Source organism: Gorilla gorilla, chromosome 6 (assembly GCF_029281585.2).
Source record: "Gorilla gorilla gorilla isolate KB3781 chromosome 6, NHGRI_mGorGor1-v2.1_pri, whole genome shotgun sequence".
NCBI classification, from domain to species: Eukaryota; Metazoa; Chordata; class Mammalia; order Primates; family Hominidae; genus Gorilla; species Gorilla gorilla.
The window spans coordinates 82,628,763-82,655,260 of NC_073230.2; the positions used below are offsets into that span (position 1 = coordinate 82,628,763).

At 49.4% G+C, this 26,498-nt stretch overlaps 1 protein-coding gene across 1 annotated transcript; it reads right to left on the reverse strand.

Annotated features, from left to right (window-relative positions):
* Positions 1–405: 405 nt before the first annotated feature.
* BCL7B (BAF chromatin remodeling complex subunit BCL7B) lies at positions 406–21,797 on the reverse strand. Its single transcript, XM_031012722.3, has 6 exons — positions 21,556–21,797; positions 16,227–16,302; positions 7,613–7,709; positions 3,942–4,112; positions 1,987–2,066; positions 406–1,443 (listed from the first exon to the last, which is right to left on the reverse strand). The coding sequence occupies exons 1-6, from the start codon at positions 21,645–21,647 to the stop codon at positions 1,351–1,353; spliced, it is 609 nt and encodes a 202-aa protein (XP_030868582.1). The 5' UTR covers positions 21,648–21,797; the 3' UTR covers positions 406–1,350.
* Between the last annotated feature and the right edge of the window lie 4,701 nt (positions 21,798–26,498).

The following is a 26,498-nucleotide window of genomic DNA, read 5'->3' on the forward strand; positions in this document are numbered from 1 at the left end:
CTCAGGTGATCCACCCACCTCGGCCTCCCAAAGTGCTAAGATTACAGGCGGGAGCCACCGTGCCTGGCCTGGTTTTTATGTTTTAATTTAAAAATATTGTTTAGATAGAGATAGGGTCTTGCTGTGTTGCCCAGGCTGGTCTCAAACTCCTAGCCTCAAGTGATCCTCCTGCCTTGGCCTCCCAAAGTGCTGGGATAAGAAGTATGAGCCACCACGCCCAGCGAGAAGCATAATTTGAACTACGTGACAGCTTCAAAGGGAGGCTAGAAATCACTATCATGAAGTCCACACTGTGGGAGTGAAAGGATGGGCAGGCCCAGCCCACAGTGACCCCACAAGCACTCAGCCACCACCCCCACCCCGGCCCGCAACCTTCAAGAAGGAAGCACTCAGATACCAACAGGACATATTTCAAATAGTTTAATTTTAAAAATATTCTATTCAGTGCTAAAATATGTCTTCACTCACTGTTGCCCATTTCCATTTTCTTAAACTTCTTTGAAACAAAAAATAAAATCACAAAGTTCAATTCAACATGCAGATTTCAAAGAAAAGGGAGCTTTCTAGAAACTGAGCTGAAGGGGTACTGTGGGGGATGGGTACTGTTGTCAGAACCTCAAATTCTTGCTGGGGCAGTTTGTGACAGAAGGCAGGGATGCTGGAATGACAGAGGTGAGAACAAAGAAAGCTGCGTGTGTGCGGACGTGTGTGCTGAGGGCAGGGGATGGGGACGGCGGCCACAAAGGGCTGTCAGCAGCTAGGGTGCCCGTGAGAGGTAGGACCACCTCAGGCATGGGCAGAACTGGCAGGACAGCAAGAAATCTAGACGGACTCTCTGCCCTTGTGTGGAGAAAAGCCCTTCCCTTCCCTCCAATGTCTCTACCCAGTCCTTCTCCAACAGCAGCCTACAGGGCCCCCAGTCCTAGGGGAAAGTCCGGGAGTCTACAGTCTCCGTTCAAGTTCAAGTAACCTGAGGCACGCTCTCTTCTAGAGGGTGCCTTCCACATCTCTCTCTTCTCGCAGAAGCTGCCAGCAGCTCCGTCCAGAGGTTCTGGAGCAGAGACTGCTGCCTGGAGGTCACAGATGAATCTTGGGGTGGCCGATGCTCCAGCCAACTTGGGGTGCAAAAAAGACATGAGCGCTCCTCTTCTCGGGAGCAAGTAGACACAGGTGCCAGGGTCGGGAAGATGATGCTACAGCCCCAAGTCCTACGCCAGCCTTCCAGCCCGGAAGGCTCATGTGTGCAGGCTCTTGACCCCAGTGCTTGCCCTTACCCCAGCAACGCAGCGCGGCCAGAACCAGAATGCAATAAATAGAGGCAGGGCCAGGAGGCGGAGGGCCAGGACGGTGCTAGCTTTCTGACGCCGTCTGCGGCACTGTGGGTTGGTCCACACAGAAGCGCTTCAGGGGCGGGGCACCTGAGTCTTCCTCTTCCTCAACGACCTAGGAGCAGGCAGAGCATGGAATGACAGGGCCACCCCTCCCAACCAGAACCTTCCCACCCACCCGAATTATAATGGGATGTCCACTCTGCTCCTTCCAGCAGATGATCAAACATCCTCCCCTGCCTACAACCCTGGGACTCATTTCCGGCGCTGCAGATCCAACCCCACATCCACAGTCTTTCCTGGTTTTTTGACTTAGAAACTGGGAAGCCTGGCCGGGCACAGTGGCTCACGCCTATAATCCCAGCACATTGGGAGGCTGAGATGGGTGGATCACTTGGGCTCAGGAGTTCGAGACTAGCCTGGCCAACATAGTGAAACCCCGTCTCTACTAAAAATACAAAAATTAGCCAGGTGTGGTAGTAGGTGCCTGTAATCCCAGCTACTCAGGAGGCTGAAACAGGAGACTCGCTTGAACCCAGGAGGCAGTGGAGGTTGCAGTGAGCCAGGATCGCACCACTGCACTCTAGTCTGGGCAACAGCGAGACCCTGCCTTAAACCAAAAAAACAAAAAACTGGAAAACTCAAAGTGATTGCTTACCTGTGTCTCTAGTGGAACTGGTTCTTCCTTGGTGAGGGTAGGAGGTTCATCAGCAACTTCCGAGGAGGGCAGGGAGGGCTCTGAAAAGGCAGCAGGGTCGGCCTGAGGGCAGGGCTCCCCTGAGGCCTGGACCTGGGGGAGCTTCCTTAGAGCTGTGTGGAGGTGGCTTGGTGAGGAGGGGAGAATACTGGCCTGAGAAGCAAACATTCATTCAGGGCCCAGCTGGACCAGGTCACAGCCAAGAATGGTGGAAGGGCAAAATACGGCTAGACTGCAGAGGGCCATCTCTGCTGGGCTGGAGATATCTGGAACCGACAAAGCAGCTCATCTTGTCATCCTCTAGCCCAAACATCACAACTCTAACTCAATCTCCCAGTTTTCTGAGAGTTGCTATGAGGACTAGATGAAGTAATAAAACACAGGAGCTAAGAACAGCACATGCCAAATAGTAAGAACACAATAAATATTAACTACAACTGGCATTTCCCATGGAGAAACAAGTTCCATTTTGTAGTTGGCTGTTAACAGGTCACAGCACAGGAGAAGGTAACAAGGGCCTAAGACACATCTATATATCCATATTATAACAAGAAACCTGGGTCGGGCATGGTGGCTCACACCTATAATCCCAGCTACTCTGGAGGCTGAGGTGGGAGGATCACTTGAAGCCCAGGAGTTCAAGACCAGCCTGGGCAACATAGTGAGACTCCATTTCTACAGAAAATTAAAAGATAGCCAGGCATGGTGGCAAAGGCTTACAGTCCTACTATTACGGAGTCTGAGGCAAGAGGATCACTTGACCCCAGGAGTTCAAGACTGCAGTGAGCTAGGATTCAGCCACTGCATTCTAGCCTGGGCGACAGAGCAAGACCCTATCTCTTTAAAAAAAAAAAAAAAAAAAAAAAGGAAAAAAATTTAGCATGTAATACAGACAGCATAAATGCTGAAAATAGGACTTAAAGTGACATTCATTCCAACCATTACTAGACTGGCTATGTGATCTCAGACAAGCGATTTAACCTTTCTCTGTTTTTTTTTGAGATGACGTCTAGCTCTGTCGCCAGGCTGGAGTGCAGTGGTGCGATCTCGGCTCACTGCAACCTCTGCCTCCTGGGTTTAAGTGATTCTCCTGCCTCAGCCTCCCGAGTAGCTGGGATTACAGGCTTGCGCCACCATGCCTGGCTAATTTTTGTATTTTTAGTAGAGATGGGGTTTCACCATGTTGGTCAGGCTGGTCTCTAACTCTTGACCTCAGGTGATCCACCCACTTCAGCCTCCCAAAGTGCTGGGATTACAGGTGTGAGCCACCGCGCCAGGTCTTTTTTTTTTTTTTTTTTTTGAGATGGAGTCTCACTCTGTTGCCCAGGCAAGAATGCACTGGTGTGATCTCAGCTCACTGTAACTAACCTCTGCTTCTTGGGTTCAAGTGATTCTTCTGCCTCAGCCTCCGGAGTAGCTGGGATTACAGGCACATGCCACCACGCCCAACTAAATTTTTTATGTTTTTAGTAGAGATGGTTTTGCCATGTTGGTCAGGCTGGTCTTGAACTCATGGCCTCAAGTGACCCGCTCACCTCGACCTCCCAAAGTGCTGGGATTACAGGTGTGAGCCACTGTGCCCAGCCCAATTTAACCTTTCTAAGCTTTGAATGTCCATTTTCCTCATCTGTAAAAGAAGACAATAGCTGCCACCTCACAGGATTTTTGAGAGAATTACACCAGGCGTCAAATACTCAAGTTCCTTCCACACAGCCTGGCACTCAACTCTAATGCTTGTTTTCTCCCTTCCCTCCATGAAAGGGGAAACTATAATCATTCCTAAGCTATCGAGAAAGGGCTTGGTGCTGCCTGGCTCTGAGGTGCTCTCTCGAGCCTGTTACTCTAAAGACGAGACACAACAAGAGCAGAAAGCAAGGCCCTTCTAGGAAACTCATCCTCGGCCAACCACGACTCACCCTCCAGGATCTCCTGGCCCAGCGTTGGGGGCTGGGAGTCATCCGTGCGGAAGTCGGAGGTGTGTGCTGGGCTCAGGGACTCACTCTGCTGGGGGCTGGGGCTTGAGTTGGTGCTGCTGTCCACCTTAAGCTGATAGACGTCAGACACGGAACTCTGGTTGCTGTTTTCGTCTGAAAACCAAACAGAACAAAGGCAGCAGCTGAGCGTGGTCATTTTCCTCCAGAGGAACTCTGGACAGAGCCAAGGGCCTGGCATCACTTTAGGCAGCCAAGGATACAACTGAGTATAATAATCATTGTGCCCGGCCTATACGACATAGATTCTAAGCACCAGAGGCAGCCAGAATCTTTATGTTTATGCAACATTACACTTTAGGAAGGTCAGGATATGCTTATTAAACTCTTCTTTATTATCCACTGATTGCAGCTTGTGGAAGGGAGGGATGTAGCTGTGTCTCTGGTCAGTACTTCTCAATCCTTCTCACATCACAAGACGTGTAGAAAATGACATTTGTCAGGCATCCTTGGGCATCTGAAGGAGGCTGGTGGTGTCTGAAGGTGGTGAGCTCAGGCTTCGGCTGCCTGACTGCCCCAAGGACTGACGGATTAGCACCTGGGAGTTCTGCCTGAAGGCTTAAAGTCACCATCAAGGTGCAAAACTTAAGAGTTACCAGGCCAAGGCCAGGCACGGTGGCTCACGCCTGTAATCCCAGCACTTTGGGAGGCGGAGGTGGGCAGATCACAAGGTCAGGACATCGAGACCATCCTGGCTAACACGGTGAAACCCCGTCTCTACTAAAATTACAAAAAATTAGCCGGCTGTGGTGGTGGGCACCTGTAGTTCCAGCTACTCAGGAGGCTGAGGCAGGAGAATGGCATGAACCTAGAAGGCAGAACTTGCAGTGAGCCGAGATCGCGCCATTGCACTCCAGCCTGAGCAACAGAGCGAGACTCTGTCTCAAAAAAAAAAAAAAAAAAAAAAGAGTTACCAGGCCGAGTGCAGTGGCTCACGCCTGTAATCCCAGCACTTTGCGAGGCCAAGGTGGGCGGATCACTTGAGGTCAGAAGTTTGAGACCAGCCTGGCCAACATGGTGAAACCCCGTCTCTACTGAAAATACAAAAATTAGACGGGCATGATAGCACGCGCCTGTAATCCCAGCTACTTGGGAGGCTGAGGCAGGAAAATCGCTTGAACCCGGGAGGTGGAGGTTGCAGTGAGCTGAGATCGTGCCATTGCACTGTAGCCTGGGTGACACGGCGAGACTCCGTCTCAAAAAATAAAAATTAAAATTAAAAAAAAAGAAAAAAAGTAAGAGTCACCAATGCATTCCTCCGCTGCATCTACAGTAGCCAGTCACCAAAGTGTTTCCCCCTCCTGCTCTGGTATCATTTGTGCTCATTCCTTCCTCTCCTACTGCTTCAGTTCAAGCCTCATCATCTCCAGCCTGGCCTCCTGCGACAGCCACCTACCTCACTGCCCTGCCTCCAGTCTCATGTACCTTAAACTGAACTGCAAACCACTGCCAGAGAGACCTTTCTAAACCCTTCGACGCTCCACTGCTGCCTAAGGGAGAAATGTCATACCCAGTATTTTTTTTTTTTTTTTTTTGAGACAGAGTTTCGCTCTTGTTGCCCAGGCTGAAGTACAATGGTGCTATCTCAGCTCACCACAACCTCTGCCTCCTGGGTTCAACTGATTCTCCTGCCTCAGCCTCTCGAGTAGCTGGGATTATAGGCTTGCGCCACCACACCTGGGTAATTTTGCATTTTTATTAGAGACGGGGTTTCGCCATGTTGGTCAGGCTGGTCTCGAACTCCTGACCTCAGGTAATCCACCTGCCTCAGCCTCCCAAAGTGCTGGGATTACAGGCATGAGCCACCACACCCAGCCATACCCAGTACTTCTTAGGACAGGCAGGAGCTGGCCTTATCGCAACATAGGAAGTCCTTTCTGATCTCTGGCCTCAGTGCCTATTGTTCTCCTACAAGCATCCTCAGCTCCAGGCAGGCTGGACCCTAACCCAAGAGCTTCGTCATGCATGGGTGCTTCTGCCCAGCTGTTCCTTGGCTAGGCTGCCTTCCCTTGTCCTGGAAAGCCTCAGACCTCCCAACACAGCCCCGACATCACTTCTTCCGCGGAGCCCTACCTCCCTGGCTCGCGTAGGTGGAAATGCCCAGCCTCTCTTACTCTCCTGTGATAGCCTGTGCACGCCTGCATGTATCATTTCGCACGCGTGCTTCCTCCCGTGAGCCTCTGTGGACAGGCTCTGTGGCTCACTTGTCCTTGACTCCCCAGTGCAACGCATGGTACCTGCATACAGTGGGAGTTCATTAAGTGTTTACCAAATGAAAATGAGGAGATGGTGGCCAGACTGAGGAAATGGAGCCTCATATGTCTCCCAGAGCCTTCTGACTACTGAACACACATTGGTGTTCCCTTTCCAACAGCACATGGTTGACCTTGGTGGGGCCCGGGAAAGAGATGGGGAAGGGATAACTACACGCTGGGTTAGCTCCAATCTGGTTTTGAAGAGAAAGTCATAAACTCATGCTAGTCTTGACTCCTATAAAGATCTTTAATACCCACACTAAAATGGAAGTAGCATTTTGTCACCAAATGAATAAAACTGTCACTTTTGAGCTTAGACAAAACACTGTTCCTCCCTGAGCATCAGTTTCCTTAAATAGGGATGATAATAACTGCCTGGTTTGTATCACAGGCTGATACATGGGTAAAAATGAGAAAGTAAAGTAAAAGTGCTTCATAGACAGTACCTAGCAGGTAGGTGTAAAAGGCAGTATCATGACTACGGTGATGATCCGGCGGGATTGGTTTAGGAGGCAGAACATGTCCTAACAGTGGGTAAGCAGAAGCTTCGGCTTTGGGTAGCCTACTCTAAGCGACTATGATAAAACACACAGTCTAGGCCAGGTGCAGTGGCTCATGCTTGTACCTTGGGAGGTCAAGGCCGGGGGACTGCTTGAGGCCAGGAGTTCACAACCAGCCTGGACAACATAGCCAGACTCTGTCTCTACAAAAAATAAAAAATAAAAAATGAAGTACAATCTAAAAAAAAGCTTCTGATTCAGACAACCAGGACCTGACATGGAGTCTGTCACTTACAAGTTATGTAACTTTAGACACGTAACTTAACCTCTCTGAGCCTCAGTTTCCTTAACTGGAAAATGAGAATACCATTACCTATCTTGCAGAGTTATCGTGAAGTTTAAATGAAAAGATTTAGGTCAAGTGCCTAGCAAAATACCAGCGAAACAGCAGGCACTGAATTGATACACAGAATTCTTTTTTTTTTTTTGAGACGGAGTCTCACTCTGCAGCCCAGGCTGGAGTGCAGTGGTGCGATCTCGGCTCACCGCAACCTCCACCTCCTGGGTTTAAGCAATTCTCCTGTCTCAGACCCCCGAGTAGCTGGGATTACAGGCACGCGCCACCACGCTCAGCTAACTTTTTGTATTTTTAGTAGAGACTGGGTTTCACCATATTGGCCAGGCTCGTCTTGAACTCCTGACCTCAGGTGATCTGCCCGCCTCAGACTCCCAAAGTGCTGAGGTTACAGGTGTGAGTCACTGCACCTGGCCAATTCTTCTTATTAATGCGTTCATCCAAGTTTTCATTCTCCTGCAAGGAAGACACAGAGATGCAACTCACCCTGGAATTCAAGAAGGAGAGAGGAATTGGCTGAGGCATCAGAAGGAAAGCCATTAGGTTCTCGGGCTGCTGAACTGTTCGATTTTGACTTTTCTTTCTAGAAAAGGAAAAAAAGAGGAATATGACAGAGCCAAGCAGGAGACTCACAGAGAGGGAGGAGGGTGCTATGTGACAGACCACAGAGGTCTGGATTAGGACTGAACAGGAAAAACGACAGCAGCGTGAGAATCCAAGGACCCAAGGAAGAACAGAATCCTGGACAAGCCACTTCTCCTCAAGCCTCAGAAAAATGAACCCTTCCAGCAGGAATACTGTGAATCATAAGCAACAGGCAGATACATACACTTCGACTAGAACATCCCATAGTATCCCTCTCCTGCCCTGATCAAATTGCGCCAGGCAACCCTTCTCTATACGAATGGGCAAGAAATACAAAACACTCATTTGAGAAAGATTCCTGTTTCAGTAGCAGAGTGGGGAAAAAGTGAGAGAAGAAGGAACCTCATGTAACACAGACAGTGACAGGACAAATGGGCCCAGGCTGGCTCTATTCCTGATCCGTCATCCTCATCCATTCAAAATGACCACCCTGGCCGGGCGCAGTGGTTCACGCCTGTAATCCCAACACTTTGGGAGGCCAAGACGCATGGATCACCTGAGGTCAGGAGTTCAAGATCAGCCTGGCCAACATTGTGAAACCCTATCTCTACTAAAAATACAAAAATCAGCCGAGTGTGGTGGCATGTGCCTGTAATCCCAGCTACTTGGGAGGCTGAGGCAGGAGAATTGCTTGAGGTGGAGGTTGCAGTGAACTAAGATGGCACTACTGCACTCCAGCCTGGGCTACAGAGCGAGACTCCAACTAAAAAAACATAAAATAAAACAAAAAATAAAATAAATAAATACATAAATAAAAATACAAAAATGAGCCTGGCATGGTGGCATGTGCCTGTAATCCCAGCTACTCTGGAGGCTGAGACAGGAGAATCGCTTGAACCTGGGGGGTGGAAGTTGCAGTGAGCCGAGATTCCGCCACTTCATAACAGCCTGGGCGAAAGAGCGAAACTCCATCTCAAAAAGAAACAAACAAAAAAACCCAAAAAACAAAATGATCACCCCATGTTTATTTTTACCTATAACATTTGTTTCAAGAAAGATGTAGGTTATAAGTGCAGGGCAACCACAGTGGGCAGGTAAGTACCAGCTTGCAACAAGAAAGCCCAAGGGCCAGGCACAGTGGCTCATGCCTGTAATCCGAGCACTTGAGGAGGCAGAGGTGGGAGGATCCCTTGAGCCCAGGAGTTTGAGACCAGCCTGGGCAACATAGTAAGACCCCATCTCTACAAAAAAATTAAAAATGAGCCACGTATGGTGGCATAGGCTGGTGGTCCCAGCTACTGAGAAGGCTGAGGTGGGAGGATCGCTTGAGCCTGAGAGTTTGAGGCTGCAGTGAGCTATGACTGTGCACTCCAGCCTGGGCAACACAGTTAGACCCTAACTCAAAAAAAAAAAAAAAAAAAAAAAGCCCAGAGTAAATCCAAGCATATGAAAATGAGAGCATCCCAAAAGCCAAAAGTTTAAATCTGAGTAGCCTCAAATTTACCAGTTCACACTTTTTATACATTTCCGGTAGATGCATTATATTAGTAATGTAATTTTTGTTAATAACTGAATTTTTTGTTTGTTTGTTTTTTGAGACAGAGTCTTGCTCTGTCACCCAGGCTGGAGTGCCGTGGCACAATCTCGGCTCACTGCAAGCTCCACCTCCCAGGTTCACGCCATTCTCTTGCCTCAGCCTCCCGAGTAGCTGGGACTACAGGCGCCCACTACCACGCCCGGCTAATTTTTTGTATTTTTTAGTAGAGATGGGGTTTCACCATGTTAGCCAGGATGGTCTCGATCTCCTGGCTCCAGGATGGTCTCAATCCGCCCGCCTCAGCCTCCCAAAGTGCTGGGATTATAGGCGTGAGCCATCATACTCGGCCAAGGAAAGGGGGTTTTCTAGCAGCATCTACTCCTGTCTATACACAATGCCCAAGAGATTTAACTGCTTGACCTTTGACCCCTGTGGGTAATGGCCAGAGCCAGGCTGGAAGGGGAATAAACAGCTGCTCCAGAACCACGCCCCATCAACTCCATGAGTTTGGCATCCTAGAACTTCTTGGGATGGCTGCTCTCAGATAAAGGCAGAGTCCATAGAGTTGGTGCTAGGAGGTTCACTGGAGCCAGAGAGGACAGCAGAGAGCAAAAGGGAGAGGCTGAACCCTGAGGCTAACCTCGACCTCCTAAATTCATTTACAGAAAGGAAAACTGGCTGGGCACGGTGGCTCACGCCTGTAATCCCTACACTGTGGGAGGCAGAGGTGGGCCGATCACGAGGTCAGGAGATCGAGACCATCCTGGCTAACACGGTTTTCACCCGCCTCCACTAAAAATACAAAAAAATTAGCTGAGCGTGGTGGCGGGTGCCTGTAGTCCCAGCTACTTGGGAGGCTGAGGCAGGAGAATGGCGTGAACCCAGGAGGCAGAGCTTGCAGTGAGCCAAGATCGTGCCACTGCACTCGAGCCTGGGTGACACAGCGAGACTCCGTCTCAAAAAAAAAAGAAAAACTACGGATCAGGCTTCCGTCCTCCTCGTAGTTACACATTACCAGCCAACGCAATTGAGAGTCCCAAGGGAATAAAAGGTGAGTGCACGCATAAAACTCACCAGAGATTGGAGGAACACAGGCACCCTGATAAACAGAACAGTCTGTACCAGAAGGAGCAGAAGAACTGAAATTAAACATAGATTTGCTCAGAAAGATAAGGATAATATTGAAAAGTTGTTTTAGCCAGGGGCAGTGACTCATGCCTGTAATCACAGCACTTTTTGGGAGGCCAAGGTAGGCAGATCACTTGAGGTCAGGAGTTCGAGACCAGCCTAGCCAATATGGTGAAACCTGTCTCTACTAAAAATAGAAAAAAATTAGCTGGGCATGGTGGCACATGCCTGTAATCCCAGCTACTCAGGAGGCTGAGGCAGTAGAATCATTTGAACCTGCAAAGTGGAGGCTGCAGTGAGATGAGATCATGCCACTGCACTCCAGCCTGGGTGACACAGCGAGACTCTGTCTCAAAAAAAAAAAAAGTCGTTTTGAGGAAGAACCAATTGAGGCAATTTGTTATGAAAAATATAATTGCTCAAATAAAAATTAAGTGAATGAGGTTAATTGAAATACATACAGCTAAATGAAAGATTAATGAGCAAAAACTGCGTTGAGAAACTCAAAATGCACCAGGAAAAGACAAGAAATGAAATGAATGAGAGAAAAGTTAAGAAATAAAGCAGTTGGCCGGGCGTGGTGGCTCACGCCTGTGATCCCAGCACTTTGGGAGGCCAAGGCGGGCGGATCACCTAAGGTCAGGAGTTCAAGACCAGCCTGACAACACGGAGAAACCCCATCTCTACTAAAAATACAAAAGTAGCTGGGCATGGTGACGCAAGCGCTATTCGGGAGGCTGAGGCAGAAGAATCACTTGAACCTGGTAGGTGGAGGTTGCGGTGAGCTGAGACTGTGCCATTGCACTCTAGCCTGGGCAACAAGAGCAAAACTCCATCTCAAAAAAGCAAGCAAGCAAGCAAGCAGCTGCGTGGGTGCAGTGGCTCACACCTGCAATCCCAGCACTTTGGGAGGCCAAGACAGAAGGATCGCTTGAGCCCAGGAGTTTGAGACCAGCCTGGGAAATACAGCAAGACCCTGTGTCTACAAATAATTTAAAAGTTTGCCAGGCGTGGTGGCATGTGCCTGTAGTCCCCGCTACTTGGCAGGTGGAGACATAACGATTTCTTGAGCCCAGGAATTCGAGGCTACAGTGAACCATCATTGCACCACTGTACTCCAGCATGAGCTATGGAGTGAGACAGTCTCAAAAAAAAAAGAAAAGAAATATTACAGGATATTTTCAGGGAATTCCTAGGAGATCAAAGATAGAAGAAATGCTAAAGTTTCCAGGAAGCCAAGTGGATCACCTACAAAGACTCAAGCATGGGAATAACATCACATTTCTTAACAGCGACACTGGATGTACAATTCAGTAATAGCTTCAAAGTGCTGAAAGAAAATAATTTTGAACCTAGAATTTCATATACAGGTAAAATCATCAATTTTCAGCACGAAAGTGAAACAGAGATATTTTCAGAAAGTTTTCCCCACAGAAGTTCTCTTTGACAAAACTCTTGAAGGATGTATTCTAGCAAAAAGAAAAACAAATGTAGGAGAAAACAGTAAGAAGTCGGTGCATGAGGCTGAGCACAGTGGCTCACACCTGTTACCCCAGCACTTTGGGAGGCGGAGATGGGCAAATCACTTGAGGTCAGGAGTTCAACACCAGCCCGGCCAACATCATGAAACCCCGTCTCTACCAAAAAATACAAAAATTAGGCTGGGTGTGGCGGCATGCACCTGTAGTTTCAGCTACTGGGAGGCTAGGCACCAGAACTGCTTGCACCCAGGAGGCGGAGGCTGCAGTGAGCCAAGATTACGTCACTGCACTCCAGCCTCAGAGTGACACCCTGTCTCAAAAAAAAAAAGTAGGTGCATGAAATTTTAGGCGAGGCTGGGCGCAGTGGCTCACGCCTGTAATCCCAGCACTTTGGAAGGCGGAGGTGGGCAGAACACGAGGTCAGGAGATCAAGACCATCCTGGCCAACATGGTAAAACCCTGTCTCTACTAAAAATACAGAAATTAGCAGGGCCTGGTGGTGTGTGCCTGTAATCCCAGCTACTCTGGAGGCTGAGGCAGGAGAATTGCTTGAACCCGGGAGGCAGAGGTTGCAGTGAGCTTAGATCGCACCACTGTACTCCAGACTGAGCAACAGAGTGAGACTCTGTCTCGAAAAAACAAAACAAAATAAGGAAACAACAACAACAAAAATTAGCTGGATGTGGTGGCATGTGCCTGTAGTCCCAGCTACTCAGGAGGCTGAGGTGGGAGGATCACTGGAGCCCAGGAGACAAAAGTAGAAGTAAACCGAGATTACATCACTGCATTCCAGCCTGGGCGACAGATTGAAACCCTGTCTTACAAAATAATAATAATAATAAAAAAAGGAGCAGGCCGGGCACAGTGGCTCACGCCTGTAATCCCAACACTTTGGCAAGCCGAGGCGGGCAGATCACCTGAGATCGGGAGTTGAAGACCAGCCTGACCAACATGGAGAACCCTAGTCTCTACTAAAAATACAAAATTAGCCAGACGTGGTGGCGCATGCCTGTAATCCCAGCTACTCGGGAGGCTGAGGCAGGAGAATCGCTTGAAACCAGGAGGCAGAGGCTGCAGTGAGCCGAGATTGCGCCACTGCACTCCAGCCTAGTCAAGAGAAGCGAAATTCCGTCTCAAAAAAACAAACAAACAAACAAAAAAAACTCCAAAAAAGAAAACTCCTGTTTCTGGTGGGAACATAAATTGGTACAACTACCATTTCAGCAAATAGTTTAGCATCAGCTAATATAGGTCAAAACATACATACCCTAAGACCCAGCCACTTCCCTTCCAAGAATATATCCTAGGAAAACTCATGTACAAGTTGATGTGGATTCTGAACAAGAATGCTCACAGGGGCATTGTTCCTATTGGCCCTAACTGTGGACAACCTCAGTATCTACAGGAGAGCCAGAAAAATAAACTACACTTAGCCATGTGATGAATATGCAGCAAAATACAGCAGAGAGAGCAATGGAAAGGAACGGATAACTCCAAGGACAACAATGGATGCATTTTACAAACATAATGCTGAGCAAAAGAAACAAGACACACGAAAATAGATACTTTATCATGCTGTTTCCATAACACTCAAAATGTTAGAGGCTGGTGCAGTGGCACATGCCTGTAATCCCAGCTATTTGGGAGGCTGAGATAAGATCCCTTGAGCCCAAAAGTTCAAATCCAGCCTGGGCAACAATGAGACCCCCCACCATCTCTAAAAAAGGAAAAAGGGTGGGTACGATGGCTCATGCCTATAATCCCACCACTTTGGGAGGCCGAGGTGGGAAGATCATTTGATCCCAGGAATTTGAGACCTATCAGCCTAGGCTGACATAGCAAACTCCCACCTCTCCAAAACAAACAAAAAAAAGAAAGAAAAAAAATTAGCTGGGCATGATGGCACATGCCTGTGGTCCCAGCTTCTCAGGAGGCTGAGGTGGGAGGATTGCTTGAGCCTGGGAGGTCAAGGCTCCAGTGAGCTGAGATCATGACACTGCACTCCAGCTTCGGTGACATAGTGAGATTTTGTCTCTGGAAAAAAATCTCAAAAATAATAATAAAGGAAAAACTGTTTATGAATGACTAGACAAGTGGTAAGAAAAGCAAAAGTAGGAGAGTCTTTACCTTTAGAGGGACAGGAGGAAGAGGATGGGAAGAGCTGCAGAGAGGTCTGCTGGGGTCTTGGCAAAGCTCTGTTTTGCAGAGTGGTTCTCACAAGAGTGTTAGCTTTATATTTATTCATACACTGTACATTTATGTTTTATATACTTCTCTGTATGTGTTTTATATTTGAAAATTTAAAAAACAATTAGAAAAAATAAAGTTGGAAACAATCTGGGTATTTATCACCCAGAAAATATGTAGATAAAGGTACTCACTGCAAATAAGAAAATGCAATGCATGAGTCAAAGGTAATAATTCTATTTATATTTACAAATACATGGAGGGTTCTCAAAACAAGGTTGGGCCAGGCACGGTGGTTCATGCCTGTCATCCCAGCACTTTGGGAGGCCAAGGCAGGCGGATTACTTGAGGTCAGGAGTTTGGGACCAACCTGGCCAACATGGTGAAACCCGTCTCTACTTAAAATAGAAAAATTAGCTAGGCGTGGTGGCAGGCGCCTGTAATCCCAGCTACTCAGGAGGCTGAGGCAGGAGAATTGCTTGAACCTGGGAGGCAGAGGTTGCAGTGAGCTGAAATTGCACCATTGCACTCCAGCCTGGCGACAGAGCGAGAGTCCATCTCAAAAAAACAAAAAAGCAAAAAACCCCAAATTAAAAAACCAAAGTTGAACCACAGAGAATACAAAGAGGTTCTGGCAAAATACTGTACATATTTTTTTTTTGTTTTTTTTTGTTTGTTTGTTTGGTTTTTTTGAGATGGAGTCTCACTCTGTCGCCCAGGCTGGAGTGCAGTGGCACGATCTCGGCTCACTGCAAGCTCCGCCTCCTGGGTTCACGCCATTCTCCTGCCTCAGCCTCCCAAGTAGCTGGGACTACAGGCGCCCACCACCACGCCTGGCTAATTTTTTTGTATTTTTTGTAGAGACGGAGTTTCACCGTGTTAGCCAGGATGGTCTCGATCTCCTGACCTCGTGATCCGCCCGTCTTGGCCTCCCAAAGTGCTGGGATTACAGGCGTGAGCCACCGCGCCCGGCCCACATATGTAAGTTTTGTTTAAACACAAAAATACACACATGAAACAATGCTATGTATTTTTAAAGAATATACAGGTATCCAAATACATCCAACAAAGATGAAGCACAAAGGTCTACACCAGAATTAGAAAGATGTATATACATATGATACACACAATACAGTGGGGGACTAATCGCATAAGAGCAAGTATCAGCAAACTTTTTCTTAAAGGGTCAGATGATAAATATTTAAGGTTTTACGGGCCATTTGGCCTTATGGCAACCACTCAGTCTGCCACTGTAATTCAAAAGCACCACAGACAATAAGGAAATCAGTGGGCATACTTATGTGTTTGGTTTTTTTTGTTTGTTTGCTTATTTTTGAGATGGTGTTTCACACTGTTGCCCAGGCTGGAGTGCAGTGGTGGAATCTTGGCTCACTGCAACCTCTGCCTTACAGGTTCAAGCGATTCTCCTTGCCTCAGCCTCCTGAGTAGCTGGGATTACAGGTGCCTGCCAGCAGGCCTAGCTACTTTTTTTGTATTTTTAGTAGAGACAGGGGTTGCACTATGTTGGCCAGGCTGGTCTCCAACTCCCGACCTCAAGTGATCCGCCCACCTTGGCCTCCCAAAGTGCTGGGATTACAGGCGTGAGCCACCACGCCCAGCCAGTTATGTTCTAATAGAACTGTACTGACAAACCTAAGGAATACGCCAGGGCTGTAGTTTGTCAAGCCCTGGAAAAGAGGCTTGGGTTAAGGGAAAGGAATAAAGTAGGAAAATAATAAAGAGAGGGCTTGCATGGACCAATAACAGGGTACCTTGAAGTATTTTCCACTCAATTCTGGGGAAATAAATTCCTTTAATTAAAAGGCAATTAGGCCGGGTGCAGTGGCTCATGCCTGTAATCCCAGCACTTTGGGAGGCTGAGGCAGGTGGGTCACGAGGTCAGGAGTTCAAGACCAGCCTGACCAACGTGGTGAAACCCCGTCTCTACTAAAAATACAAAAATCAGCTGGGTGTGGTGGCAGATGCCTGTAACCCCAGCTACTTGGGAGGCTGAGGCAGAGAACTGCTTGAACCCAGGAGGCGGAGGTTGCAGTGAGCCAAGATCATGCCACTGCACTCCAGCCTGGGTGACAGAGCGAGACTCCGTCCCCCCAAAAAAAAAAGAGGCAATCAAATAAAGAAATAAAGAAAATGGTATCTTTTGATTTTCTTCCACACTTACCTCCTTGCTGTCTGTCACAGGAACCCACTTAAATATCCTCAGGGACGTGTCACCCACAGTCACCCACTTCTTCTCCCTAAAAGAAAGACACTTCTTAGAATGGATAAAACAACGCAGTGTGTTTTCTGTTCATCACTTGTGCTTTTCTACTACTCAGCAGATCATTCCTTCAATCTGGAATCCTTCTGAACTTCCTCTTGGTGGGGTATGGTAGCTCACACCTGAAATCCCAGCACTTTGAGAGGCTGAGGCAGGAGGATCGCTCAAGCCTAGGAGGTTGAGAACAGCCTGGGCAATTTAGCGAGACCTCATCTCTAAAAAAAAAAATACAGGCCAGGCACAGTGACTCACGCCTGTAAACCCAACACTTTGGGAGACTGAGGTGGGCAGATCGCTTGAGGTCAGGAGTTCGAGACCATCCCAGCCAACATGGTGAAACTCTGTCGCTACAAAAAAAAAAACAAAAAGTAGCTGGGCGTGGTGGCTTGTGCCTGTAATCCCAGCTACTCCGGAGGCTAAGATGGGAGGATCCCTTGAGCCCAGCAGGCAGAGGTTGCAGTAAACTGAGATCACGCCACCACACTCCAGCCTGGGCAACAGAGACCCTGTCTCAAAAGAAAGAAAAAAAAAAAAGGATGTGGGACATAAGGCTGGAAGGTAGCACACACAGCACCATATTCTTTTTTACTTGCATGCGAGTTACTTTGAGTGCTTTTCTCTTTACCAAATATATGAGTTCTATTACTACATTCCTTTTTTTTGTTTTAGTGAGACAGGGTCTCGTTCTGCCTCCCAGGCTGGAGTGAAGTGGCACAATCATAACTCACTGCAGCCTTGACCTCCTGGGCTCAAGCAATCCTTCCACCTCAGCCTCCTGAGTAGCTGGGACTAGAGGCACACGCCACCACGCCCAGCCAAATTTTTATTTTTTGTAGAGACGGTTGGGGTGGCGGGGGGGGGGGGGGTCTCTCTTTGTTGCCCGCGCTGGTCTTGAACTCTTGGTCTCAAGCAGTCTGCCCACCTTGGCCTCCCAAAATGCTGGGATTACAGGCATAAGCCACCACACCTGGCCTCCTGTGTCCATTTAAAGACCCTTCCAAGGGGCAAACAATCTCAGGAGAGACACCTGCTGCTGGGGGGTATGGCATAGTGGGTGTGAAATGTTAGGATCCTTTCCCTTTCTGGGTTACTAAGACTGCATAAAGAAAAAGAAAACTAGGCCAGGCGCGCTGGCTCACACCTGTAATCCCAGCACTTTGGGAGGCCAAAGTGGGCGGATCACGAGGTCAAGAGATCGAGACCATCCTAGCTAACACGGTGAAACCCTGTCTCTACTAAAAATACAAAAAATTAGCTGGGTGTGGTGGCACGCACCTGTAGTCCCAGCTACTCAGGAGGCTGAGGCAGGAGAATTGCTTGAACCTGAGAGGCGGAGGTTGCAGTGAGCCGAGATTGCGCCACTGCACTCCAGCCTGGGTGACAGAGCAAGATTCCGTCTCAAAAAAAAAAAAGAAAAGAAAACTAGTCTAAAGAAATTTTTAAATTTCAACTTTGAAGTTCAAAGCTTTGTAGAAATCCTGTCTCTTGCTGTGTTCCAAAGGGGTAAAAATGGCAGAGTTTATCAGTCCACTACACTCACGAAATAAGCAAAGGGATAAGCCTTGCACAAGGTCACTCTCTAAATGACTAGGGACCCCCAACTATCTACACCAGATTAGAATGCCACTGTTCTGAGCTTACCCACAGAGTGCCTTCGAGGTCTGCAAACAAATGTGTGGAGGAGATAGAACAAAGGAGACTATTTTTTTTTTTTTTGAGATAGGGTCTCCCTCTGTCACCCAGGCTGGAGTGCAGTGGCGTGATCACCACTCCTTGCGGCCTCAAAATCCCAGGCTCAGGTGAATCTCCCATCTCAGCCTCCCAAGCAGCTGGGACTACAGGCCACCATGCCCAGTTAATTTTTTGTATTTTTAGTAAGGATAGGGTTTCACCATGTTGCCCAGGTTGATCTTGAACTCCTGGGCTCAAGCGATCCTCTTGCCTCAGCCTCTCGAAGTGCTGGGATTACAGGTGTGAGCCACCGTGCCCAGCCTCTCCTTCATTCCAAGAAGGTTATTCCCTAAGCATGCAGGCAGAGAACAAATTTGCTTATTTTAAGGTCCACTGATACCTTAAGAGGTACTTGCTGTCAGTAGGAACAAGGGTCAAATGCAGGGAACTGCTTTGTCACAGATCTGAGCCAACTTCTCAAAGAGTCAAGTCCAAATATGAAGTCACAAAAAAGCAAAAAAAAAAGCAACTGCTGTTGTAGTTGTTGATGCTGTTCAGCAAATGATGACATAATAGGGCCGGGCATGGTGGCTCACACCTGCAACCCCAGCACTTTAGAAGGCTGAGGTGGGTGGATCACTTGAGCCCAGGAGTTCGAGACCAGCCTGGGCAATATGGTGAAATCCTGTCCTCACTAAAAATACAAAAATTAGCCGGGCATGGTGGTGCACACCTGTAGTCCCGACTACTCAGGAGGCTGAGGCGGAAGAACTGCTTGAACCCCAGAGGCAGAGACTGCAGTGAGCCAAGACCACGCCACTGTACTCCAGCCTGGGTGACAGGCAAGACTGGGTCTCAAAAAAAAAAAAAAAACAACGGATGACATACTGGGAGTGTAAAGAGACTGTGATGTAACAGAAGGAGCGAATTAAAGTCTTAGAAAATAACTAAAATTAATTCCTGAACAGACCACTGCATTTTCTCATTTAATCAACCAATTAGTATACAACAGGCTGTGCTAGGCTCTGGCGATGCAGGGAACAAGATCCACAGTCCCTGCCCTCACAGACCCTGTCTTATAACTGGAAACAGACATGAATAGCTCAATTCAAGATTAGTCACTTAATCATCAGGTTTAACCATATCAAATTGCCATTTTTGTAGGTTAATTAGTCAAACACAGGAGGCCAGGCACAGTGGCTCACATCTGTAATTCCAGCACTTTGGGAGGTCGTGGTGGGAGGACCACTTGGAAGTCAGGAGTTCAAGACCAGCCTGGCCAACATGGTGAAACCCGGTCTCCACAAAAATACAAAAAATTAGCTGTGTGTGGTGGTGTACACTTATAATCAGCTACTCGGGAGGCTGAGGCAGAATTGCTTGAACCCGGGAAGCAGAGGTTGCCGTAAGCCAAGAACGCACCACTGCACTCCAACCTGGGTGACAGAGCAAGACTCTGTCTCAAAAAAAAAAAAAAAAAAAAAGAAATCAAATATAGGAAATGTCTTATGAGTCCATCTAATACAACTGTGGAAAGGTCTATGAAGAAGACTTGATCTAGATTAGGAATCTCAAGTGGTAAACCTAAGGAAGCAACTTTTGAGCTGAGCTAGGAGTTAACTCGGCAAGAGGGAGGAGAGGAGAGAGGAAGAAGAATGCCAGGCGGCAGGAAGAGCAGAGTGACTTCATTGGTAAGACAGCGGGCATCCTGGGAAAGAGCCAGCCAAGTGAGGCAGGAAGGAGGGCCTTCTTCAGTATTTATCCTAAAAGCAAGAAGGGAACCACTGAAGCATTACTAGGGGTGCTAGGATAAGATGCACATTTTATATATTTTTTTACAGATGGGGTCTCGCTCTGTTGCCCAGGCTGGAGTGCCATGGCATGATCATAGTTCACTGCAGCCTCAACTCCTGGGCTCCAGCGATCCTCCCACCACAGCCTTCCAAATAAGGCTGTGCACTTTAAAAAGGTCACTCTGCTACTCGGAAGAGAGAAAAATAAAATCACTCAGTGCAAATGAACAGACTGGGGAATGAGCAAGAGCAGAAGCAGAGAGTTTACAGGGAGGCTGGTACAGAGTTCCAGGTGACAGGGGATGGCCCTTCAGCCTAGCCTGCTAGGGGCGGGGGGTCAAAAATGGGGAGAAGAGAAAGGTGTACCTGTTCTTAGGTTTCACCAAAACCTCGGAGGATTAAAGGTGGACGAGGAAAACCATGAGTATGTTAAACTAATATTTATACTGAAACCCAACTACACATGAAGCCCTCAGACATAAAAAAAGAGAAGCAACTTCCCTCTTGTGGGGAAATGGACAGATAAACACACAAATAAAGTCCAACGTACCAACGACCTTAAAGGAGGTAAAGGGATGGGAGGAGTTAAGGAAAGCTTCCTGGCGGGAGGTAACATCTAGTTGAACTTTTATTTTCTGTAGAGACGGGGTCTCACTATGTTGCCCAGGCTGGTCTCAAACTCCTGGCCTCAAGCGATCCGCCCACCTCAGCCTCCCAAAGTGCTGGGATTACATGCCTGAGCCACCTCACCTAGCCAGACCTGGGTTTTTAAATTATTAGTAGTAATTGGCTATACAAAAGAGCTGACGAAGTTGGCTGTGAAAGTTTAATGTGATGACTCCGATACACACCGATATAGTATGTATCGGAGTTCCGGATACTAAACAGGTGCTCAATCGGCATCTTCCATGAACATTTTAGACACGGGGTCTCTCTCCGTAGCCCAGGCTGGAGTGCCGTGGCACGATCATAGCTCACTGCGGCCTCCAACTCCTGGGTCCCAGCAATCCTCCCGCCACAGCCTCCCAAGTAAGGATGTGCACTTTAAAAAGACCACTCTGCTACTTGGAAGTGAGAAAAATAAAATCACACAGTGCAAATGATGAACGGACTGGGGAATGAAAAAGAGCAGAAGCAGGGAAATTAGAGGGAGGCTGGTACATAGTTTGCAAAGGACTCTCCTGACAACCGCCGGGGCAGCAAGAGAAAATGCCTACCAAGCTCGCGGCGCAGGGGCCGGTTACTGGGGGAAAGGGAGGAGTATCCCTCTGGATGACACCAGGCTTGCTCCCTTGGCAGATAGAGTAACCCAGAAACTCACCCAACTTCAACGCCTGAATACGCAGAGCGCTCAGCCTGGCGGGCTGACACCACTCCAGGGCTACTCGCTATTATCAAGAGGAAGCCTGGAAACGCAGGCGGGGCCACTGCCCAGGAAGAGGGGAGGGCGGGCCCCGGGCTGGGCCGGGCGCGGGCACCGATGCCAGGCAGCTCCAGTCCGGGCCGGAAGCCGGAATCCCCTCCCAGGCGGCGCGCGGCAGCAGCCGCAGCAGGTGGGCGGGCCCGCGAGCCGGGAGGACCGCTGATTGGCCGCGGCGGCGCGCCCTCTGACCTCACGCCGACGCCAGCGGCGCCCTCCTCCCGCCTTCTCCCGCACCCCCCTCCCCCAGCGCCGGCCGGTCGGCTCCCACCTGACCCGCCAGTCCCGCGCTCCTCAGGGCCTGGATCTGCGACCCCCGCCAGCCCCCTAAGCTCCGGCCCCTCACCATTTCCGCACTTTCTCGATGGCCGCCATCACCTTCTTGATGTCGTCCTTGGCCCGGCTGCGGGTCTCCGCCCGGACCGACCGGCCCGACATGGCGGCGGCGGGAGCGGCGGGGGCCGGGGCACTGCTCCCAAGACACCGGGGATCGCGCGCCTCACGCGCCGCCGCCCGCCCGCCGCCGCCGCAGCGTCACAGCGGCCGTCGCCCCCTCCGTGCGCGCGTGCGCGAGAAAGCGCGCGCACCCGCCCGCCCCTTGGGGCTCACGGCCTCAGCGCGCCTGCGCGCCCCGCCCGGGGCGTCCCTCCTGAGTGCCCCGGGAGTCCCCTGAGCCCCCACCCGGGCCGGGGTGCGAGGCGGGTTGGGCGCACGTGCTTGTGATCAGGGCGAGGTGCGAGGTGCCGCCGGTGGGCAACCTGGTTCTCTTCCCTGAGAGTTTGGAGGTCGGCTCCCTGCTCTGGCCAGCGTGTTAGGGACCTGACCCTGTGGAACCGCACTCCTGCGCCATCTCTGTCCTCCCGCCTCTCCTGCCCAGCACCTTTGCCCTCTGGCTCCTACGCTGTGCTCCAACCACGCCTTTCTTAAGGATGTCTTCCGGCCTTTGCACACACCTGTTCCTCACCTGGAATCCTCTCCTCTCTTTACCAGATGAACTGCTTTCTCAACATTCAGACCACATTCTTGCCTTTTCTCGAGTATCTAGTAGTCCCAAGTATTTGGGAGGCTGAAGCGGGAGGATCACTTGACCCCAGGAATTTGAGGCTGCTGTCAGCTATGATATGATCGCACCTGTGAATAGCCACTGCACTCCAGCCTGGGCAACATATGGAGACCCCATCTCTAAACGAGACCCCGTCTCTAAAGTAAATAGATAAAAAGATGTCTATTTTGTGCAAGACTCTGTACCTAAAGCTGAAGACATACGTGGTTTTGGTTTCAAAGAGCTTCCAGTTTGTTTATTTATTGAGACGGAGTCTCGCTCTGTGACTCAGGCTGGAGTGCAGTGGTGTGATCTCCGCTCACTGCAACCTCCGCCTCCCGGGTTCAAGCGGTTCTCCTGCCTCAGCCTCCTGAGTAGCTGGGATTACAGGCGCGTGCCACCACGCCCAGCTAATTTTTGTAATTTTAGCAGAAACGGGGTTTTATCATGTTGGTCAGGCTGGTCTCGAACTCCTGACCTTGTGATCTGCCCGCCTTGGCCTCTCAAAGTGCTGGGATTACAGGCGTGAGCCACCACGCCTGGCCTTTTTTTTGAGACGGAGTCTCGCTCTTTTGCCCAGGCTGGAGTACAGTGGTGTGATCTCGGCTCACTACAATCTCCGCCTCCCGGGTTCAAGCAATTTTCTGTCTCAGCCTCCCGAGTAGCTGGGATTATAGTCGTCTGCCATCACACTCAGCTAATTTTTTTATTTTTAGTGGAGATGGAGTTTCACCATGTTGGTCAGGCTGGTCTTGAACTCCTGACCTCGTGATCCACCTGCCTCGGCCTCCCAAAGTGCTGGGATTACAGGCGTGAGCCACCGCACCCGGCCCAGTTTATTTATTCATGTGGAGAGGGGATCTCACTATGTTGTCCAGGCTGGTCTTGAGCTCCTGGTCTCAAGGGATCCTCACAAAGTGCTGGGATTACAGGCATGAGCCACTGTGACTGGCTGAGCTTCCAGTTTAGTAGAACGTTCAGACCAAAAAATATATATATATTTATTTTTTACTTTTACTTATTTTTTGGTACAGGGCCTTGCTCAAGTGATCCTTCTGCCTCAGCCTCCTGTGTAGCTGAGACCACAGGCGCCTCCTGTGTAGCTGAGACCACAGGCGAGGGCCACCATGCCTCGCTGACATTTTTTTTTTTTTTTTTTTGGTAGAGACAGGGTCTTCCTTTGTTGCCCAGGTTGGTCTTGAACACCTGGACTCAATTGATCCTCCTTCCTCGGCCTCCCACAGTGCTGGGATTGCAGACGTGAGTCACTGGGTCCAGCTTCCCAAAGCATATTTAAAATGCTATTTGATAAATGCTAGCCTAGGCGGAGCATGGTGGCTCACGCCTGTAATCCCAGCACTTTGGGAGGCCAAGGTGGGTGGATCATTTGAGGTCAGGAGTTTGAGATCAGCCTGTCCAACGTGGCAAAACCCCATCTCTACTAAATATACAGAATTAGCTGCTTGGAAAGCTGAGGCAGGAGAATCGCTTGAACCCAGGAGGTGGAGGTTGCAGTGAGCCAAGATCGCACCATTGCACTCCAGCCCGGGCAACAAGAACAAAACTCCACCTTGGAAAAAATAAATAAATTAAACAAATAAATAAAATGCTATTTGATAAATGCCAGCTTAAGTAGGGGAGGGGAGGTGTAAGATGCTATGGCTTTTATTCCTAGTCTGCAGCAAAGAAAAAAGAGGTGTTATGACAACCTTAATCTTGAAGCTGACCTCTAAAAATAGGGTAGGTGCTGTTACTCCCAGGGCAGTGTTCACAGATGGTACAGATGCTCAATAAATGTTTGCATGAATGTTGAATCCAGTGCAAGCTCTTGTCCTCTTTGCCCCCACCCAATTGCAGGCAGGTGTCACCCACGCTTGCAGTATGCGGAGAGGGTCCTGTAGCAGCTATTTCAGGACACAGCTTGGGACAGAAAGCAGATTGGTAGTGGCTGTTCTCACCTATAAAGAAACTAATTTCCATGTGCTCCAGAGAAATGCCTAGCTAGCCCTGAACTTGAGACAGCCTCTGATTATGAGTCAGCCTTTCATGATCAACCAACATAGGGCAAGCATATGTCATCTTACTGGCAAGGGGGCCAGAAATAGCTTCTGCCTGACTGAGGAGTGCAAAAGCTGAACCAGCATGTGGAGTGAAAAGATGATTCTAGAAATAACGGGATCAAAGGTGGCACATCTGTTGTTCAGACCCAGCCGATCCAAAATAACCGCAGATTGCCTAAGCACCTGCTGTACGCCCTAGCACGGTGGACACTGCAGGTGATGTGAAGTTGAGTAAGACACACTCCTTGTCCTTGAGGTGAAGGTGAAGAAAGCAGTAGAAAGGCAGAACATACGTGCCAAGAGAGAGGCCAGCCCTTGAGACTTCTCCAGTTCTGCCCATAGATCCCCCTGGTTGAGGCACACAGCCCCTGTGTCTGTCTCACCCTTGTCCAAATCCTCCCACGTGAGGTTTCTTGTCTGTAGCTTCCTTCTCGTCCACAGCCCAGCGCTCCTCCCAGCTGCACAGGTTCCCTGCACACATGTCTCCCCCAGCTCACCCAGCCAGTCGTCTTCCTGGGGCAAAGTCCCAGAGACCCCCCAACCTTGTTTTCTCCCTACATTTGTCCACCTGGTCCTACATTCCCCACCTCATCTTCCACTGGGGCTCGGTCTGTGTAAGAGAGTGATCAAAGTGGGCACCTACCACCTATTCCTCATAGCCTACCCAAATGCTCTCTGTTGACACCCTTTTTTTTCTTTTTCTTTCTTTTTTAGACAGAGTTTCGCTCTTGTCACCCAGGCTGGAGTGCAATGGCGCAGTCTCGGCTCACTGCAACCTCCGCCTCCCTGGTTCAAGCCATTCTCCTGCCTCAGCCACCTGAGTAGCCGGGATTACAGGCATGCGCCACCACGCCTGGCTAATTTTGTATTTTTAGTAGAGACGGGGTTTCTCCATGTTGGTCAGGCTGGTCTCGAACTCCCGACCTCAGGTGATCCGCCTGCCTCGACTTCCCAAAATGCTGGGATTATAAGCATGAGCCACTGCGCCCAGCCTCTTTTCTTTTTTTCCCTTAAGACGGAGTTTTGCTCTTGTTTCCCAGGCTTGAGTGCAGTGGTGCGATCTTGGCTCACTGCAACCTCCGCCTCCTGGGTTCCAGTGATTCTCCTGCTTCAGCCTCCTGAGTAGCTGGGACTAGAGGTGCCCACCACCACACTCGGCTAATTTTTTGTGTTTTTAGTAGAAACGGAGTTTCACCATGTTGGCCAGGCTTGCCTTGAGCTCCTGACCTCAGGTGATATACCCACCTCGGCCTCCCAAAGTGCTGGGATTACAGGCGTGAGCCACCACACCCGGCCTGACACCATTTTCTTAAAATAATAATAATAATAATAATCATCATCATCATCATCATCAGGTCCGGCACGGTGGCTCACACCTGTAATCCCAGCACTTTGGGAGGCCGAGGCTGTTGGATCAGAAGGTCAGGAGTTCGAGACCAGCCTGGCCAATATGGTGAAACCCCGTCTCTACTAAAGATACAAAAAATTAGCTGGGTGTGGTGGCACGCGCCTGTAATCCCAGCTACTAGGGAGGCTGAGGCAGGAGAATCACTTTAACCCAGGAGGCAGAGGTTGCAGTGAGCCGAGATTGTGCCACTGCACGCCAGCTTGGGTGACAGAGCGAGATTCTATCTCAAAAATAAAAAAAAAATCACATCTTGTCATTTTCTAGGTGAAAGGCTCGTGCTAGATGAGATGCCGAGGTGGATACAGAGGAGCCACCCCAGATCTCTGCATTGGGCGACCTGCATTCAAGGGCTCAGCTTCCTTTCTCACTTTGAGTACAAGCTACAGTGGCTGACAAGGCCCCATCCATCCCCAGGCATCATCCTGTTAATTCTCTGACCTCACCTCCTACAACTCTATCCGTGCTGTCTCTGCTCCAAATCCACTGGCCTCCTTGCTCGTCTGAAAGCACAGTCCAGCTCCTGCTTCAAGTCTCTGCACTTCAGCTTCCTCTACTGCAGCACCCATCAACCATATATTTACATGGCTCCCTCCGTTACCTCCTTAAGGTCTTTATTCAAATGTTATCTTCTCGGCCAGGCACGGTGGCTCACGCCTGTAATCCCAGCACTTTGGAAGGCCAAGGTGGGTGGATCACGAGGTCAGGACCTCATGAGGTCGAGACCATCCTGGCCAACATGGTGAAACCCCATTTCTACTAAAAATACACAAATTAGCCAG